The sequence below is a fragment of the Callorhinus ursinus genome, unplaced genomic scaffold (assembly GCF_003265705.2).
Source record: "Callorhinus ursinus isolate GAN/ISIS: 27379988/994484 unplaced genomic scaffold, GSC_fseal_2.0 scaffold25, whole genome shotgun sequence".
NCBI lineage: Eukaryota > Metazoa > Chordata > Mammalia > Carnivora > Otariidae > Callorhinus > Callorhinus ursinus.
Genome location: NW_027397087.1, coordinates 755,483 through 775,961, shown reverse-complemented (window position 1 = coordinate 775,961; position 20,479 = coordinate 755,483). Strand labels below are relative to the sequence as shown.

Below are 20,479 nucleotides of genomic sequence, written 5' to 3'. Positions count from 1 at the left end.
CAATCATTGTGCTATGATTGTATGAAATTTCCTTGCTTTTAGGAAATATGCACTGAAGTGTTTAGGGGTAAAGGGGCATTATGTCTACTATTTACTCTTAAAGATTAAAAAAATCTTTAAGGGGCGCCTGGGTGGCTCAGTCAGATAAGCGTCTGACTCTCAATCTCAGCTCAGGTCTTGAGCTCTGGGTCAAGAGTTCAAGCCTTGCGCTGAATAGTGTGTGTATCTGTAGAGAGACAGAAATGGCAGGAGAGAGAGACAGGTATCGAGCCTGTCTAAACTAAAGTGATCATCTTTCCCGCGAAACTTGTTTGTACTTACCACAATGCATGACAGCACATAATCCCATCACCCTATTATTTACATATGCATCATATATAATAGTCCTCATGCATCACCTTGCCTGCTTGTCTCACCCTATTTTATAATCAAAGTATATTTGTAGAATCTTCTTTTCAAAGTAGCACATATTTATGTTTGATCATACACACGTTTAAAAATTTGAATTAAAAAAAGGTAAAGTTCCACAAAATCCCTATATTTTCCCCATTCCAAACACAGTTAATAGTTTGATGTGTATTTATATCCTTTTAGGGTCCTAATACATGCAGGTATCATAATTTTTACATAAGCACAATATTATCTTTTTTCCCTTAAAAGTCTTATCACAGTATCTTTCCAGTTTTATATGGAAAAAAATGTACATCAAAATGTTAACAGTGATTATTTCTGGGTGGTAATTTTATAGGTAATTTTTATTTTCTTCTTGGTATTTTTCTGTCATTAAACAGAAGAGGTAAAACTTTTTGATTTAGGAGATACTTGTATCACTGATACGAAAGGGATGGAAAGGAAACAGATTCATTACTTTGTCGGGGAGGGGGGCAGAGGAGGGAGAGAGAGAATCCCAAGCAGGCTCCACACCCAGCGTGTGAGCCCAACGCAGGGCTCAATCCTACAACCCTGAGATCATGACCTGAGCCAAAATCAAGAATCAGATGCTTAACCAACTGAGCCGCCTAGGTTCCCCAACAGATTAATTTTCACAACAAAGGAAGGCATGTTGAGAGAGGTCATACTTGAGATAAGTTTGGAACTGAAGAAATTATATAATGAAGATCATGATGTAATATGTATCAAGCACATATTAAGTGAATGTCACCCGGAATGTAGTAAAAAACACAAAGTATAAATTAGGTGCCAACATCTTCACAAAATGATGTGTGTAACAATTTAAATTAACCAAAGATTTACAACAATCCAAGGAGTACCTTGAAATAATAATTATTCTCTGTCTGTAATTCTTCAACTCTAAAACTTTCAGAGGTCCCATTCTGCATGAAATCACTGTGGTGCCACCCACCAGAGTGGACACTAATCCTCAAGCTTTAACAGCACTTTGTTCTCCCCTCCCTGCCTGCCAGGAAGTCAACTGGAAAACAGAAGAGGCACAAACCTGAGCCCCCCTCCCCACCAATTCTATGTAAAAACCGTCTCTAAAAGGTCTATTTCCATCTTGTAAAATGAAAAATCAACTTGTCTACTTTATTTCTCCTTCCAGTGAATGGAAAATACGTGCTCTTAAAATAACATTTCCTGGTCACCTCTTAATTCAGTGATTCTCTTGGCTGTAAAGAGGAGTAAAATATTTTTTAAAACAGGAATTATTCGGGATGCCTGGGTGGCTCAGTCAGTGAAGCGGCTGCCTTCGGCCCGGGTCATGATCCCAGGGTCCTGGGATCAAGTCCCACACCGGGCTCCTTGCTCAGCAGGGAGCCTGCTTCTCCCTCTCTCTCCCTCTGCTTGTGCTCTCTGTGTCAAATAAAAAAAAAAAAAAAATCTTTAAAAAAAAACAGGAATTGTTCTACAAATTCATACTGGCATAGTAAAGAAGCAATAAACCAAAACACAACTTGGAAATGATGTGAAGATTTTTTTTAAAGATTTTTGTTATTTATTTATTTGAGAGAGAAAGTGAGAAACATCATGAGAGGGGAGAGGGTCAGAGGGAGAAGCAGGCTCCCCACTGAGCCAGGAGCCTGATGTGGGACTCGATCCCAGGACTCCTGAGCCGAAGGCAGTCGCTTAACCAAACTGAGCCACCCAGGTGCCCCTGATGTGAAGATTAATAAGGGAAAATAGGAAGCCAACTTTGTCTTTCAAAAAAGATTCATTTGTCATCAAGCTTTGCTCCCAGAAAACTCATAACTTCTTTGGAAGGACTTGAAGTTTATGTATCTGTAACAGGGATTAAGCCTTTTTCATTAAGACTTGGCTTTAATTAGCCCAAATATCAAAGACATGTTATTTTATTATCAGCCTTGTAGTAAAAGGAAAAAATGAGGGTGAAGTATCTCACTCCTTAATATCATGAAGCCAGCTCCTGGGATATGACCTTTCAATTAACAGTAGAACACAGATTCCAAATCCACTATTTAAATGAAACCCACACTGCATTACATTAGACTTTAAGAATGAATACTCACTAAATACTTGAAATTTTCCCCCAATGTAGCTGTTAATGATCTTTTCAAGCCAGAGATTATAGAAACCTAAATATGGTAACTAATTATTTCACAGACTACACATGCATTAACAAAATCTCTCAGCACTAATAACTTCCCACCGCTAAATACAGAAAGGGAGGAATCACAGTACTGATAACCCAAGAATATATATGAATTTTTGGTAACAGTTCTGTCATCTCAATTATGCTTTGCTTAGGTTAATATTAAAATGTTTGCTATCCCTCAACACAAGTTTGACTTGGTACTACAAAAATATTGAGGGGTGCCTGGGTGGCTCAGTTGGTTAAAGCATCTGCCTCCAGATCCCAGAGTCCTGGGATAGCGCCCTGCAACCGATCCTCCCTGCTCAGCAGGGAGTCTGCTCCTCTTCTCTTCCCCATGCTCACACTCTCACTCCCTCTCTCTCAAATAAATAAATAAAACTTTAAAAAAAAGAGAGAGAGAGAAGTACTGATCAGACATATTTGTATCAGTCCTTAATAGCAAGAGGACACAAAAGGAGTATTAAGTATATACAACAAGGATTTCATTCTATCAATCTCCTACATATTTTTTAATTTCCCTTCTGTTTGCACATATCAATGACATGACATGGATGGTAGGGAACAGTATCCCTCGGAGTGCTGTTTTTACAGAAATTTTCTTTTAAACAATTTAAGGCTAATGGACAAATTGGTTGGTCAAATTCTAAAACAGCATCCTAGCAACATCAGGATAAAATTAAGCACATTGATTTGTGTTTCTTGTCAAAGTCCTTTGGCACCCATTCAAAAGTGAAATATTTTCCTTTAATTTTTTATTTAAATTCAATTAGCCAACATATAGTACATCAGTAGTTTCAGATGTAGTGTTCAATAATTTATCACTTGCGTATAACACCCAGTGCTCATTACAACTGCCCTACTTTATGTCCATCACCCGGTTACCCCATCCCCCCACCTCCCCTCCAGCAACCCTCAGTTTCTTTCAAAAGTGAATTATCTACATCAATTACCCATGCACTGCCCCATGACACTTTTATAGAAAATTTTCAAACCAACAAAATTGTTGAGTATTTCCATCCAAAAGAAAAAAAAATTAACAGTATTAAACCATTTGCTCTTGGTACCTCAACATGTGCACTCGTGCGCACATACACATACATACACAAATGGCTTCTAACGAAAGAAAATGAAATTTCAAAAAGAATGAATCCAATGCCCCAATAAGCTCATCAGTCATATCTATAAAAGAGAAATAATTATGTGTCAGTATGGTCTTTATTTCTCCCTTTGATATTTCAAAGTACATCAGGAAACAGTGACATCTGAATAGAAAACACATTTTCAACCACTTAATTTCTTTTTTATAAAAGTCTAGAGTGGGGCGCCTGGGTGGCTCAGTCAGTTTAAGTGTCCAACTCTTGATCTCGGCTCAGGTCTTGATCTCACAGTCATGAGTTTGAGCCCCACGGTGGGCTCTACATTGCGCGTGGAGCCTACTTTGAAAAAAAAAAGTCTAGAGGGGTATCTGGCTGGCTCCGTCAGCAGATTTTAGGGTTGTGAGTTCAAGCCACATGTTGCAGGTAGAATTTACTTAAAAAAAAAAAAAAAAAGCTGGGCGCCTGGGTGGCTCAGTCGTTAAGCGTCTGCCTTCGGCTCAGGTCATGATCCCAGAGTCCTGGGATCGAGCCCCGCATCGGGCTCCCTGCTCAGCAGGAAGCCTGCTTCTCCCTCTCCCACTCCCCCTGCTTGTGTTCCTGCTCTCGCTGTGTCTCTCTCTGTCAAATAAATAAATAAAATCTTTAAAAAAAAAAAAAAAAGTAAAACAAAACAAAACCATCTAGAAAGTCATGCTGTGTTGTGGGTAGGACCAAATAACCCATACAGCCTCTCTAAAGCTCACTTGCCCAGTGCTATGGAAAATAATTACTACTTTTCCTAGCGGAAACAGGCTTAGTAACTAATTCCCCAGGAAACAGACCTGGTGGTCTTAAATTATGAGCTTGCCATTTCTCACATCCCAGCACCAGTTAAAACAAAGATGGTGACACTGTTAAGAATGACAACAATCAGAAACCATATTCTGCAAGTGGTGCATAGCCCCCACACCAATAAATAAATAAATAAATAAATAAATAAATAAATAAACAAACAAACAAACAAAACAAAACCAACTCTCTGGGTAAATACATGTAATAAACTATCTTCCTTAAAAAAAAAGTAAGTAATGTGATCTTAGTCAACAGTCCCAAAATGGAGTATATATATAGCTGGGGATTCATGAAGATTTCTCAAAAAATATATGAGCAAGGATTTTTAAGTCTCAGATGCTCAGTCAATGTCCAAACTCTTTCCCAAAAGCCGTCCTAGAAAGTACTTGAGGACCGGCAACCCCTTCTCTGCCATTGTCACTCTGACTGTGGTGCATTCCCTGAGCAAGGCAAAGGGGTAATTTTTAATATAGGTGTAGATGTTGAGAAAGTGTAACTCTAAAGACCGGGTAATAAGTCCTTTTGCAAGTCATGAAGTTTCCAATTCTTTGCTTTCAACAAAATTGAAGGAGGACCTAATCCGGTTGTCAGCCGACAGACCTTTAAAAAAAAGTTTATAATAATGATTTTGGTATACAATTAGAAAGGTATTCACAGAATTGAGTGACACATATGATGAAACTCCAACCATTACCATCTACTGTTTCTCAGTCCTTACACCTATAAAAATAAAAATTAGGAAGAGAATTGATTCTGAATCCTATCTCATTCAGGAATAAGCAATATTCATCCATGGATACCTACATAAATTCATTAGAGAAAATGAGATCCATTCACAATAAAATTTTACCTTTATGTGTAATAATTGCTAATTAAAATAAATTGTATATTAATCAATGTAATCTTAATTCAACCAAAAAGAAAAAAATTTTACACCCAAGCCCTAAGGCTACAAGATTTAAAAAAAAAAAAAATCAAAATTTGTTACCAGGAAGCAGAAGTGATTGCTAAAAAGTTCTCAGGTTTGAAAATATGTTACACTGGATAAAATTCTACAGAAGACGTGGAATTAAAACATGAAATAAAAAGAAATAATATAAATTTTCTCACTGCAGAAGAGCTTATTAATGTGATTCTTAAATGGATGATGGTGAGTTTCAAATCACTGTAGTATTTAGACTCCATCCAGGTATAAGAATGATGTGACAGTTCTATTTAAAATGTCAAATATAGGGGCATCTGGGTGGCTCAGTCGGTTAAGCGTCTGCCTTCAGCTCAGGTCATGATCCCAGGGTCCTGGGATCGAGCCCCACGTCGAGCTCCCTGCTCAGCGGGGAGTCTGCTTCTCCCTCTCCTCCCCACTCGTGGTCTCTCTCTCTCTCTGAAATAAATAAATAAAACCTTAAAAAAAAGTCACTATACACTTAATTAATTAAAATGTCAAGTATACAATATGCTGGAAATTTTATGTTCAATTTTATGTACAAGTAATACATAATTTATCAAAAAAATTTAAGCAGAATACTAGCAAAATGTATTAATAATGGAAATATGTAAGTGATATAATGGTCAGTGAGAAAAGCAGCCCTCAAAACAGTATACATTAGCAAGGATAAAGATGCCAAAATATTGGTTTTTGAGGAGTGGTCTGCAGTGGCAGAGGAAAGGGCCAATTCCATGGATTACCAAGAACTAATCTTTTTTTTCTTCTTTTAAAGACTTTATTTTTAAGTCATCTCTACACCCAATCTGGGACTCGAATTTACAACCCCAAGATCGAGAGCCACATGCTCTACCGATTGAGCCAGCCAGGCGCCCTTTACCAAGAGCTAATCTTAAAGCAATTTTCTTTTAGGACACTTAAGCACGTTCAGTTGCTAACCAAATTTACTTCAGGCTTTCTGAAAAGGGGGAAATACAGCCGGGAGGCTGTCAAGTGTGAACTGTAATAGGTCCTCAGTCTCTGTCTGGCTGACACAGTGAGGGGGACTCCTTTCAGCAACCATGAAGGAGCAAGTGCTTTGGAAACCTGCCAGCAACTTTGATTTGACATCTTTTCCTCTTCCAGGCTCACGGTAAACTTGACCATCAAAGCCAGAGATTTCCCTTTTACTGAAATAGAGCGATGAAAATGTCAAGGTCATCTAGGATTAATTATTATTCAGGCAAAGAATTTATATTATTGTTTGCAAAGCAAAACTTTAGTCGGGGAAAAAAAAAAATACCTCCAAGTTCTTACTAAAAGCAGCTGCCGTATAAACGTGGAGCGAGAAAGCAAAGATCTGCTCTCATCCATAATAACTGAATACGGTATCAGCACTACTTCAAATCCTTATTAACATCTGGGACATCAGGAAAACAAAGTGTGTGAAAGGATCACACAACAGTCCGCCACACATCCCTTTTCAAATCTCAAATCACTCCAGAGGCAGTTTAGGGAAGTAGCTGAAAAAACAGTTCTGGAATCAAAATGCCTGGGTTGAATCCAGGTTCTGCCATTTTCTGGTTGCGTGATAATGGAGGAGTTACTTAACCTCCCCTAACTGTGCCTCAGTTTTCTCACCTCATGCTAAGTGCTCAATAAATGTGAGGTACTAGGATACTAGAAGGAAAAAAGAAAAAAACATTCCAAAGACTGCCATTAGGCCTGACACCCTCTCTGCTAGTAGCTCATCAAAAAGAAGAATTTAATACTAACAAATCCTAGCATATTTTTTTTAAGTTAATGACTACATCCAGGGCAATACCAGGCTTCTAGTGGATATTCAGTGAAGATAATTAGCCTTATGATATGCTTACCCAAACTCAAACTTAGCGTTCATGCCATCTACAGAGGGAATGATTTAAGTGCAAGAGACTAGCAGACACAACGTGCTCAGCAAAGTTCCCCTGGAGTATGACTTGTCTCCAAGTTGTTTAGTTTTATTTTGTCTTGATTTCCACGTATCAGCCACATGTGTGTAGTGATCCAAAGTAGAAAGCAAAAGGCGTAAATAGTATTAAACTCTGGAGTTAGGTAACTAACTGGTCTTTACTTGGCTAAACCTCTATTATGAATTTTTTTCTTTCTGATCATTTCAATTACTCGCCATTTGGGGCACAAATGCAACATGGAACATGAGAACAGAACAAGGAGGCCTCAGGCAGGGCAATCAATCTTGTCCCACTTAATCGTTAGGCACCAAGAACGGTATTCTTAGCAAGTCTAAAGATGACTGGTACTTCAGAATCTAAGAACTGGAAGGAACTTAGAGGTTACAAACCATACCAAAATGAAGGAGTAATCCTTCCAACGTCTCTTCGTGCAGCTTGGACTGACAACAGGAGAGCAGGGGTAACAGGTGGAAACTCTGTAGTCGCAGCTCCCTGTGATGACCCAAGCGCCGGGCCACACATTCACACACGCTAACACACCGAACCATGAAACTGGGCATTGAAAAAAATCCCACAAGAAAATATGAGAGGATTTTTTTTAAGACTATCCCAAAAAGGGATAAAAGCCTAAGTGTTAATAGAATTGGTTACAATATCAGCATATCAAAAAACATATTATTTACTTTCTACACGATATACCACTGTTTTGCTCAACTGAGTTCCACAGAGATGAGTGAGATAGAAGCACCTTCATTCACTCAATTCAAGAAGTTAATGACACTTGTTATGAAAGGCCTATGTGCCGGACGCTTCAGTCAGTACCAAAGGTACGATTACTACAATTACTAGTAAAACATGATCCATGAAGCCAGAGTGTCTACCTTGTTCTCAGTAAAGTGGTGACTGGTTCACAAAAATGTAAGCGATAAAACAGAGTTGAGTCAAAAGCAGCTTGGTATAAACCCCGACTCTGACACTAGTTATAAAAGCTTAGGCAAGTCAATTAACCGAGACAAACCACGAAAGACACTGGACTCCGGGAAACAAAATGAGGGTTACAGAAGGGATGGGAGTTGGAGGCGGTAGGGTAACCAGGTGATGGGTACTAAGGAGGGCACGTGTTGTGATGAGCACTGCGTGTTATATGCAACTAATGAATCGTTGAACACTACACATCAAAAACTAATGATGATTATGTTGGTTAACTGAACATAATTTTTTTAAAAATGAAGATTTTATATATAAAATAGATATAAAATGACGTTGTTATAAAGTTTAAACAACCTTAAGTTGTTTAAGAAGTAAAGTTGTAATCAAGTTATATATACATATATATGCAATATATACAATTGAGCCTTGCATAACTCCCAGGATAGGGCCATGGAAAAATCTATGTATAACTTTTGATTCCCTAAAAACTTAACAACTAATAACCTATGTTGACCGGAAACCTTACCAATAACACTCGATTAAGACACATTTTGTATGTTATATGTATTAGATACTGTATTCTTACAATAAAGCTAGAGAAAACATTAAGAAAATCATGAAGAGAAAATACATTAACAGTAACCAAAAAAAAAAAAATCCCCATGTAAGTGGACCTGCAAACCCATCTTGTTCAAGAATTAATTGTATAAAGTTGTTATAAGGACAAAATGTGTTATGTAGTGTGCACTACGTTAATCTGAGTTTCCATCATTCCTGCTAAACTGAACCTAAGAATTTCTTCACAGCACAATCAGATTTTACTTATTACCTACCTTAATCCTAACCAGGTTAAATATGTTACACTTAATTTTAAGTTTTCTAATTTTTTTCCAAGTAACTGTATTTCTGTATACAATTACTATCTTTAGGGACACCTTACCTACTATGCGCTCAAGATACTCCAAACATTTCAGTAACAGGAAATTTTGCCTCAACCAAAATTTTTTTTTAATCTATGAACGCGAGAATTCAAATAGATGACAGTTTTGTAGTACACATTTTTAAAATAACAGAACAGCTCATAAACAGACTGTACTGAAACCCCTTTGGCCAAAATCAATCGAGTAAGAGTTTGCCTATCATTCCCTACTCGAGCTGTAAGAAGTATCCTTCTATGAATGTGTGAATAAGGTCGATCACATTGCTATTAAAATTCATACCTGACTGCTGAAACATCTACTTCCAGATTGAAAATTTTTAAAAACGAAGGGCAGTAACTCCTGATTCCTATACATATATAATAAAAGAGAACTACGCTATTAAAAGAAAACTGTGCATCTGATCCCGCCCCGAAATACTATGGAGTCCAGTCCATGGGGGCATTCTTCCATTCAGTAATCCTTTATTATCCTATCATATGCTAGGCCTTGCACAGTGAACACAACAACCCCCACCCCCACCCCACCCCCCCAAAAATCCCTTCCCTCCTAATAACAGGAATGCCTGCCGGTACTGTAAGGCTGCCCAAGTCTCAGCTCCTCCAGACCAAGCCCTGGCCGCACCCCCACCCGATAAGGGTCAATCACACGGACACCCCGCCCGAATTCAATGGGTGCGCTAGCCTTGTAACCCTGAAACACAGCCTCAGTCCCTGAGTTCTTAGTTATTCCGGGTCTGAACCCCTCCAGCAGGCTGCGGACGCCCCGAGAGCCGCCACTCCCACCCCAGCTCCGGGTGGAGGTAGCCGGGGGCGGGGGGGTTCACCCCTAGAAGCGCCACGTGCACACGCGGCGCGCACCCCCGCCGCCCTCCGCTCGTTCCGCGCAAGCGCAGTCGCAGGAGCCGCCGCCGCCCGGCTCGCGCGCGCCCCCCTGCCTCGCGGCCCGCGTCTATCAGCCCTGGTCCCACGCGATCACACCCCGACCCCACCGGCCGGCGCCTCTTACCGGCGCTCTGGCCCCGGCGCCCCGACCTCCTGGCTCCCGGCGGCCGCCTCGCGGGGCGCCTCCTCCTCGGCCGCCGCGGCCGCCTCGGAAGCCCCGGCCGCGACCCCGGCGGCCGCCACTGTCCCCGCCGCCGCCGCCGCCTCTCGCCACTGCCCCTGCGGCTCCCGCCCGGTCGCGGTCTCCACCGGGCCGGTCACGGCCGGGCCGGCGGCCACGGCCGCCCCGAGCTCCTCGCTCCGCCTGCATCTGGCCGCCGCGGAGACGCCCTGGCCCCACCGGAAACGGGTGGCTCAGAGGAGCCGCGAGCGACGGGCCCCCGGTGGCGGCGAGCGCGGGGTGCGGGGCCGGGGATGGAAACCGGCCGCGGCGGGGGCGGGGCGGCCCGGGGCCTGGCAGGTGGGGCCAGAACCGGGCCCCGGGGAAGGCTGGGGCCTCAGAGGAAAAGGCCCGACTTGGGAGAGGGAAGTGGGGGAAACGGTCGGTCTGGGGGAGGGCCGGTGGCTTAAGGATGAGTTATAAAGTAAATGGGTGGGTTCAACCGTTTGTATAATAGGAACTCGTTTTTGTTAAGAAAAATACGAATATGAATGTATTTGCATTAAAAAAAATCTAAAACGTATATACCAAAATGTAATCAGAGGTTAACTGTATAGTGAGAGTCCCAGTGAGTTAATTTTTCCCCGTTTAATCTCCTGATTTTCAAGAATGAATGTGTATAATTATTAAAATTATTCTGAATTCAAGGATCAGGAGGAGGTGTGGAGGAAAAGGCGGGTGGGTCTCAGGTGAGAGGTGTGGCCTACAGCCAGCAACTGGGATGGCACAGAGCGAAAGTGGTAATGGACGGAAGGGCTCCCAAGTCCTGGAGAGAATTTTTGTAGAAATGACTACTTTAGCCCGCACTTAGCACGTAAGTGTTTAATTCTATCAGCCCTGTTAGGTGCTGCTGTCATCCTTACTTGGCATATGACAAGCAGCCCTAGAGGTTAAACAGCTTGCCTTATGTGGTGAACTGGCATTTTAACACAAGCGGGCTCACTGCAGTCTATTCTTGTGTGTGTGTGTCACTTATTTAGTAGAAATTTTTGAGACTCATCATGACTTAATAATTATTTTTTATTACTACGTAGTAGTCCATTTTTCAGTCCAGTCTATTTTCTTAACCACGGGGAAGAAGGGCAATTGGTTATATGGATACATGGAAGCCATTTTTAACTTTGTATTACAGAAACCACATAAAATAAAAAACGGGGGCTAAAATTCCCATCATCCAATCAGCACAGCAAAGCAAGTGACTTTTCCCCCCTTCCCAGTCCTTTCTTATAAACATATATACTTAATACTAGTCATTGCTTCTAATTGTCTATGTGACAGGCACACTGCTTGGTCCTGGAGATTTAAAAAAAAAAAAAAAGCCACTGTCCCTGCCTTCAAGTAGCTCACTTCCCACTTTCCCTAAGGAGGATAACCTTGTAAACAGATGATTGCAATAGTGTGCTGAGTGCAGCGAAAGATTCAAGGTGAAGGCCCAAAGGAGGAAAAAAACCCATGCCTAATGAGTAGCCCAAGGCCTCGTGAGAAATAGACCCTTGAGCCAAGGCCTAATACTTAAGCAGGAGTTTGCCTGGTTAATAAGTGGGATATGGGAGCTTTCTAGACAGAGGGAACCACTGAAGGATTATAAACTGGAGAGAAACAGTCTTAAACATTGTGACACAGAGCATGGTTCTGAGTACTTCCTATATAACATTTCATTTAAACCTCACAGCAGCCTTATGAGGTTGTACTAGTTTCAGCCCTGTTTTACAGATGAAGGATCTAACAAAAGAACTTCCGCGATCACACAGCTAGGAAGTAATTGGATTGGAACCTTGGGCAGTCTGGCTTCAGAGTCTATGCTGTTCACCACTACACTCAGAAAAATAATTCTGTAGAGAATTAGAATCTTAGGCAGAGCCATTAGGAAACTACTTAATAGCCCCAGCCACAAATGATTAGGGTCTAAATGAAGTTGAGAGCCAAAGAGGCAAATAATGGGAGAATTGATAGGACCTCATGACCAGTTAGTTGTAAGCGGGGTGGGCTGGTGGTGAGAAGTTAGAGGTCATGCCCAGGTCTCTTGCTTGATGGTAGTTAATGATGCCACTAGTCAAGAGAGGGAATACAGTGTTGGGGGACATGTGTCAGGGAAGGTTGTCAGCGTAACAGTATTTTTTAACATTGTATATTGTTCTGTGTTACTTCATTGTCTTAATAAACATTTTTGTCAGTGGACACTATTCTTGCACAGTACATCGAATTTTTCTTTTCCCTCTCCACTGCTCCCCAGCCTTTCCCTTTGTTTTATTCCTCCACACCCTATTTCTCTCATTTTTTCCCATGTCTATACTTGTCAAATTAAGACTGTCAGTAGCACCCAGGATTAAGTTATTCATCCCCATGCTCAACTTTCAAATGCAATAATCCACCTCTAGATAAACACTAAACAGGAAGATGAGAATAGTAACAACAAATGTATCATTTTCCCCAAGCACCATAAAGAAGCTAAGAGGAGATACAGATAAGAAAGGCATTTTTAAGAATTCATTGGACAGGGCGCCTGGACGGCTCAGTCAGTTAAGCGTCTGCCTCTGACTCAGGTCACAATCCCAGGGTCCTGGGATGGAGTCCCAAGCTCCTTGCTCAGTGGGGAGTCTGCTTCTCCCTCTGCCCCTCCCCCCCTTTGTGCACGCCCTCTTTCTCTTTCTCTCTCTCTCCCTCTTGTGCTCTCTCAAATAAATAAAATATTTAAAAAAAATACATTGGACAACCTGGACCCTCATCCCCTGTGTGGCCAGGAACCATAATGTTTTGGTACATTATCTCTTCCTAATTCTACATTAAGTGACATAAAGTTGGTACTTGAAATGGGTCACAGTAGGAATTTTTACACCACAGAAACTGGCAAATTTTTGCAAATCAGGGCTTTGTGGGAGGTGAGGGTGGAACCAGTTGTAAAATATTTACCAGCAAACCACCATAATTTGGGCTCTCACCATGATGAAGATCCACATATTAATCTCACACCAGACAGCATAAATAAAGGTTTCAACCTTGGCCCATTTAGGGCTGGATAATCTTTGTGGTGGTGGCTTGTCCTGTGCAGTGTAGAATATTTAACAGCATCCCTGGCCTCTACCCACTAGTTGCTACCCCCTAGCTACACCTCCTCCCCCAAGTCGTGACAACCAAAAATGTCTCCAGTTTTTGCCAAGTGTCCCCTGATGGGCAAAAATCATCCTGGATGAGAACCACCAGCAAAAAGTGATTTAACTATATAACTATCCCACAGAAAGCCTCCAAAATTATGATTGAAAAGATGGACTTGTTTGTGGCAGTAAGAGCTAACATTTATTTAACACTTTGTGCCTGGCACTATTCCAGGCACTCTAGTGTACTAACTTTCAATCTTCAGACTATTCCTATAAGGTAAATACTAGTATTCCTTTTTTTTTTTTTAATACTAGCATTCCTATTTTACAGATAAGAAAACTGAATCACAGAGGAGTTAAATAATTTGCTCCAACTAATAAGTGACAGAGTGGGATTCATACCCATTCAGTCTGGTTTCAAAGTCTGTGTTCTTAGGTCTGTGCTGCAGATGCCACCAGATGTCCAGAGACTATATTACTCTCCCCTTTGCTGTCTGTCCATTTAAGATTTTCTTCAAATCAGCCAGGAGTGTTTAGGCTTAGAGAATTCAGAGATCCCCGGGCTAACACTTCCTAACTGGAAGGACACCTCTAGGGGAAGTTCTTTTAATCAAGATGTTGAGTATGCTTTCCTCTTTGATTCTGATTCACTTGGAAAAGGAATCTATCATCAAGGATAAAAATGGCATTCTTGCATTGCAAGAAACCAGAGGTCTTTTGATTTTATAAATAACAAAGGGAAGGAAGATTTTCTGCTACTGCTTTAACTTGATAGTCCTGATTTTAAACATATACCATTGCATGAATAAAAAATTCAGTTTCCCTTAGGTAGTATTCATGAGCTATCAAAAAGGAAGTGCTGAATTACATAGGTAGCTCCTTTAGAAAATAAACTGGACTTTTTGCATATTTTTAAATATATATAACTTGATTTATTGAAAGTTAAAAAAAAAAGAGGCAGCTAATTCCTTAAGGCAATAGTTCTCAAAATGTGGACCAGCAGCATAGCATCACCTGGGAACTTGTAAAAAAAAGCACATTCTCAGGCCTCACCCCAAATCAGAAACTGGGGATGAGGCCCAGCAATCAGTGGTTCACAACCATACCCCATCAGGTGGTTCAGACACATGCTCCAATTTGAGAACCACTGAATCAAGGTAGTATTTGAGCCTTCAAACATCATAATTCCAGGAAACCTCATAATTCCTAGCCTGACACCATAGAGCTTACAAGCTCTCACTGTTTGATGAAAGTGGATGTTATGATAGGACATAAAAATAAAAAAGTAATCAAAAAATAATTAAAAAGCATCATCCCTTTGCAAATAAATTTTCATGGAACAAAGGCATCTTCCTGATTCTTCTCTTCATAGGCAGATTTTCTACAGTTTTGTGGATTTCTGATGCTTAGTATATAAACAGCACAAACTGGGAAACATTGATAAGGGCTCTCACAAGAGGTCTTTGTATTTCGCAGGTGTTTTTCAACAGCCACAGCCTCTGTGGAGGGGTGCTCGAGCTGCCCGGGGAGGGCCTTTGGCAGGAGCTCTCCTTTCAGGCCAGAATCCCCAGCCTTTAACCTGCTGAGGACATGGGCGAGTGAGCCGCCTGCCAGGTCACAATAGTGTCCCGGCCCCTAGAGCTGGAGTCAGGAAACCCCCGAAAATGAACGGGGCAAACTCCCCCGACATGAAGAATTCATGACTTGGCCCCTCCTTCTCTCTCTCTCTCTCTCCCTCCATCCCCACTCTCAGCTGCTGACCTTGCTTTCCATTTCACAGAGAAAGGGAAGCAATCAGAATAGAATTTCCACCAGGCCATTACTCACAGCCTCTCTGTATTAGCGCCCCTCTACCCTGCTGTGCCCTCTCCTACTACTACAAAGAGGTCTCGGCTCCCGTGCCAGCCCCCTGCCTCTATTATTGCATGAGGTCCTGTCCCTGTTCACCTGCTGGAGGACATCTCTCCCGCAACTAACCCCTCTCCTCCTACACCTCAGTTTTTACCTGCTAACGGATCATTCACGTGAGCATTCAAACATGCTAGACTTCTGCCTCTCTTAAAAAACAAAACAAAACAAAGCTCATGGCCCCACATCCTAATCCAGTTTCTGCTGCATTTCTGGACTCCCTTCCATAGCAGAGCTCCTCAGAAGAGTCATTGATAGCGCTGTTTCCAATCTCCTCCATTCGGTCTCTGAGCCACTCCACAAGGCCTTACCCACTACCACCTCACCAAAGGACCTCTCAAGGTCTCTCATGTAACTAAGTCCAGTAGTCAGGCCTCAGGCCCAGGCTTTCTTGTGGTATCCACCTCATTTGATACAGTTCATCATCCCTCCTCCTTGACGCACTGTCTTGACCCTGCTTCCAGAACAAAACCCTATCCTCAGCATTCAAAAGTAGATACATACACCATGCCTGTAAGTCTGTTGGGAAGACTTGGACAATACAGTCGGGAGCTCCTGGACTTGCAGATTCTCACATAAACCCATTTGGGCAGTACCTGCCTGCCTTTGTCATGTCATGGCACACATAGGAGATGAAATTTGCCCAGCACTCTGGGGTAACCAGACAAGACTGATCCCAGCCGGAGGAAGCCCACCTGGGCACCTCCAAGGCCTGATGCGGCACGGTGCGTACACGGAATGGCTCCAGCTTATGCCTTCATGTAACACAATCCCGCCTGTTTTCCTGTCCTACAGGAAAAATACAGTCATTTGACATCCTGGGTGATAGACTTCTGTTTTTTTTTTTTTTTTTTAAGATTTTATTTATTTATTTGACAGAGAGACACAGCGAGAGAGGGAACACAAGCAGGGGGAGTGGGAGAGGGAGAAGCAAGCTTCCTGCGGAGCAGGGAGCCCGACGCGGGGCTCAATCCCGGGACCCTGGGATCATGACCTGAGCCGAAGGCAGACGCCCAACGACTGAGCCACCCAGGCGCCCCTGGGTGATAGACTTCTGTCATAAATATGCTACAAAGTCCCAACGTAATTCTTCTATCCTCTTTTTCTTAGAACTGTCAAAGTCTAACTCCCTCACTTCAACGACTATTGTATATATCTTTTATATGCCCCATGAAATCTAGCACAGTAGTACACACAGAATATGTTTTTAAAAACTTGCATTATCAATAATATTGTAATAACTTTGTATGGTGACAGATTGGAACTACACTTATTACAGTGAGCATCTCAGAAAGTATAGAACTGTCAGATCACTATGTTGTACACCCAAAACCAGTATAATATTACATATCACCTATACTTCAGTTAAAAATAATACATACATGTTAGAAATTTTAAAAAGAGCACTCATTACCTTAAAATTCTGATCCAGATATTATTGCTTCAGCGACACTAAGAAGTCATTTCTTAATCACCATGTATCCTTGGACAGAGTTCTAGCAATCAAAAGAAATAGATAGACCTACTTTAAAATACAAACAAAAAAGGCAAATTCAGAACCTCTTTTACTCACACATTCTGTCACTGGAAGTTCTTCCTGATATCTAACCCAATGCCACCAAGTGTGTTTAAGCTTACTTTCTCCTGATTTATCCTTGAAAAGGAAGGGGGGAGGAAGAAGAGCAGCTCATGAATACTCTATGTAACAACATGAGCTGGTTATGATGATGTCCTGGTATCACTGGATTGTAGACGCTATTAAAGTTTCCACTATGGTTGCTATAGAAAGAGTGAAGCATGGCTCAGGCATAAAGCCTCTCAGAGAAAAGGTATTTCAGAAAAGCAAGGTCTAAACTCATCTCCTGCAAAATCTCAAAAGTCATCAAGGCTACTCCACAAGGAAAAGAATTCATTTGATACACAGTGTTACCTTTTTTGTTTTTTGCGATGGTTTGCTTCCTTTGTATAATTTATTGGCAAGAGAGAAACAAGAAGCAATCTGCCAGAGTTGGGAACAAGGACCATTTTATTGTTCTGGGATTCTTTGTCTTCTGTTTGGTGGTGGAAAATGAACCAGGGGTGATTGTTTGCTCTCTGCTGATGCTGGCACTCTAGAAATAAACATACTCTCTATAAAGAGAACTTTTATTTATTTTTAAAGATTTTATTTACTTGAGAGAGAAAGAGAGAGTACACACACATGTGGGGGGAGGGGCAGAGGGAGAGCGAGAGAGAATTTCAAGCAAACTCTTCACTGAATGGGGAGCTCAATGCAAGGCTCGATCTCACGACCAGGAGATCATGACCTGAGTTGAAATCAAGAGTCAGACGCTCAGCTGACTGAGTCACGCAGGTGCCCCAAGGAGTGACTCTTACTGGTTTTGGGGGTTGTGGAGAGAAATAAAATATAAATAAATGGTTACCTGGGGAATGAGAATTCATGAGTTCTTATTTGGTTACTCAAACTTTTAAAAGTTCCCATTTTCCAGAGTGAAAGCGTCTGCCTTCAGCTCAGGTCATGATCCCAGGGTCCTGGGGATCGAACCCCGCATTGGGCTCCCTGCTCAGTGTGGAGCCTGCTTCTCCCTCTCCCTCCACCCCTCCCCACCACTTGTGCTCTCTCACCCTCTCTTTCTCTTTCTCTTAAATAAATAAAATCTTTTAAAAAATAGAATAAAATCAATCATTCAAAAAAAATTACTCCTCCATAAACATAATCTTTTACTCAAAAACCTTTTAGGGGCTCAAAAGTTTATTGTGGAAGACTATTATGCCTGAAACTCAGTTTTCACACTCAACTATCATCCACACACAAAAAATCAGTCCTTCAGTCATGGAACCTACCTCATGTACCATATGCCATTTTGACTGTGACAAGATCGATCCACTCCCACCAGCTTAGGAATGAGGAAAAAGTCATCCTCTCAAATATGAGGCAGAGAAAAAAATGGAATGAATAGAAAGAAGCAAATCTGGAAAGGAAGTAGGTATCAAATTCAAACAGGGAAAAATAAAAACTCAAATGTCCTCGAAGGCAGAGGGGAATCCAAATGTTATTGCACTCTTCGGTTGGAAAATTCCAATTTTAACAGCACCGTTATAAGCTACAGTTCCCCTTTTCTAGGAAGTTCAGAAATTACTCTCAGTCTTGCTATTTAAAGTATAGTTCATGGGTTAGCAGCATAGAGAGAGTCCTCAGGAGTTAAGAAAGGTGGGATTGCAATCTCCACCCTTCTGCAGCTTCACTAAATCCTCCAGGTAATTCGTAATAAGCATGCTACATTTTGAGAAGCACTGATTCTAGTCCTGGAGATTTTTTCATGTCCAACGTCCTTCCAGGTGACACCAACACTGGCCATCTATCGAATGCACCTTGAGTTGCGAGGATCTAGAGAGGTCACTGGTTTTCCATCCTGGCTGCTGGGGAGAATCACCTCAGGAACTTCAAAACGACATGATGCCCAAGTCTCTCCCACATAGGCTCTTGTTAACACCTGGGGTGGGACCTCCACATTAGTAGTTTTCAAAAGCTCCCAGGTGGTTCTAATGAGCTGCCTGTGACGAGATCCATTTACCTAGACTAACCCTTCATTTTATAATAATTAAAACCCCAAACTGACACCAGAATAGGACTTGGTGGTTTCCCTACATTACCTCATTTGGAGGTCCTCAAAATCTGTAAGGCAGGGAGAGCAGATATTGTTATACTCACTTAACAGTTGAGAAAACTGAGGGCTCAAAGTTGGCTGAGAGCTGATTCCGTTACACTAACTGCCAGAGCAGCCAACTCACTGCTGTTTCTCTGGCTGTGAATAAGAGGGAAGTTGAGGTCTAAAATTCATACACCGTCCAATATTTGCCATTGCAAGTCTATAGGTAAAACTTGAAAGCATTTTACAGGGTAAATCATTAGTTCCAATCTCTTAATTTTATATGTGGGGAAACTGAGACCCAGAGATTTGTGTCACATCACAAGATTTTAGCTGAAATGTGAACTCAGATCTCCATACTCCTGGTTCAGTGTGTTTCCCACTAAACTGCATTTCCCAAGTGTGATCGACAGATGCCACAGGATACAAACAGATGTTCCTCGGAAAAAGCTTATGCGCTAAGCCACCTCTATGTTAAACCAAATTAAATAGTGTCCTTCACCTCAGGACCTCTCAGCCTTCTCTAAGCTCATGTGTCTTCTGGATCTCTGAGAGCTTTATATAATAGATGGTATTTTCTCAACTTCTTTTGACTCTGGGACCATTTTATCTTTCAGTCAAGCATCTTGAGTAGCCCTATTCTAATGAGCAGACTTTGAAGAAGACTGTTAACCTTGGCTCTCTTCAGGGTTATTCTGCTTTAGTGGTTGGGAACAATTTGTTATGCCCCTGAAGGTGGAGCATCAACTACCAAAACTAAAGGGCAAAGTATCATTAGCACCATGAAGCCTCTAAAACAGCCAGTTCAAGGCTATGAGAGTATTGCCTCATCATTGTAGTCCGCCTTGTCCCTTGATAGACCACACCTCAGAACCATTCCCAACACAGGAAAAGTCATTTTCATGTCCTTCAGCTGGATGGCTACTTTGTAATGAGCATTCCCCTGTGTCAGATACTGTGTGAAACGCTGAATGAGGATTATCTTGTTTAATCCCGGAAACAACCAAATGAGGTAAGGACTCTTCATATCCCCACTTTTAAGCTTAAAAATCTGAGACTTAAAGAGTTTAGGTAACATGTCCAAAGTCAGACAGTAAACTACATAACTAAGGGGTTTTTTGGTTTTTGTTTTTTAAAGATTTTATTATTTTCTTCTAAGTAATCTCTACACTCAACGTGGGGCTCAAACTCACAACCCGGAGATCAAGAGTTGCACGCTCCACCCGCTGATCCAGCCAGGCACCCCTGGAGCTAGGTTTTAAACCTAACGCTGCCCAATGCCAGATTCAGTTGTATGATTCAGCGACCACATTGCCACTATAAGTGATCTTTTTTCCATTTATCAAACTGTTTATTCCTTTTATCACAGAAAAGAGCCTTTTGCTTATAATTTTTAAGAATTGTGGGGTTTAGCAAATCTAAAATGTGCAGTGCAGGCTAGCGGACAGGAAATTCCTGCAGGAGTCAATGTTGTAGTCTT

The 20,479-nt window shown here is 41.6% G+C and overlaps 2 protein-coding genes across 2 annotated transcripts in view; one reads left to right on the top strand and one right to left on the bottom strand.

The window, feature by feature from the left end:
- The window catches only part of AVEN (apoptosis and caspase activation inhibitor), a 173,896-nt gene extending 163,276 nt beyond the window's left edge, over window positions 1-10,620 (bottom strand). The window contains exon 1 of the mRNA XM_025884029.2: window positions 10,251-10,620. Within this exon, the coding sequence (XP_025739814.1) occupies window positions 10,251-10,496 (246 nt within the window). The 5' untranslated portion in view covers window positions 10,497-10,620. The remainder of the gene's footprint in view (window positions 1-10,250) is intronic.
- CHRM5 (cholinergic receptor muscarinic 5) overlaps window positions 1-20,479 on the top strand; it is a 72,524-nt gene that overhangs the window by 46,431 nt on the left and 5,614 nt on the right. The gene's annotated exons all lie outside the window — the stretch shown is intronic.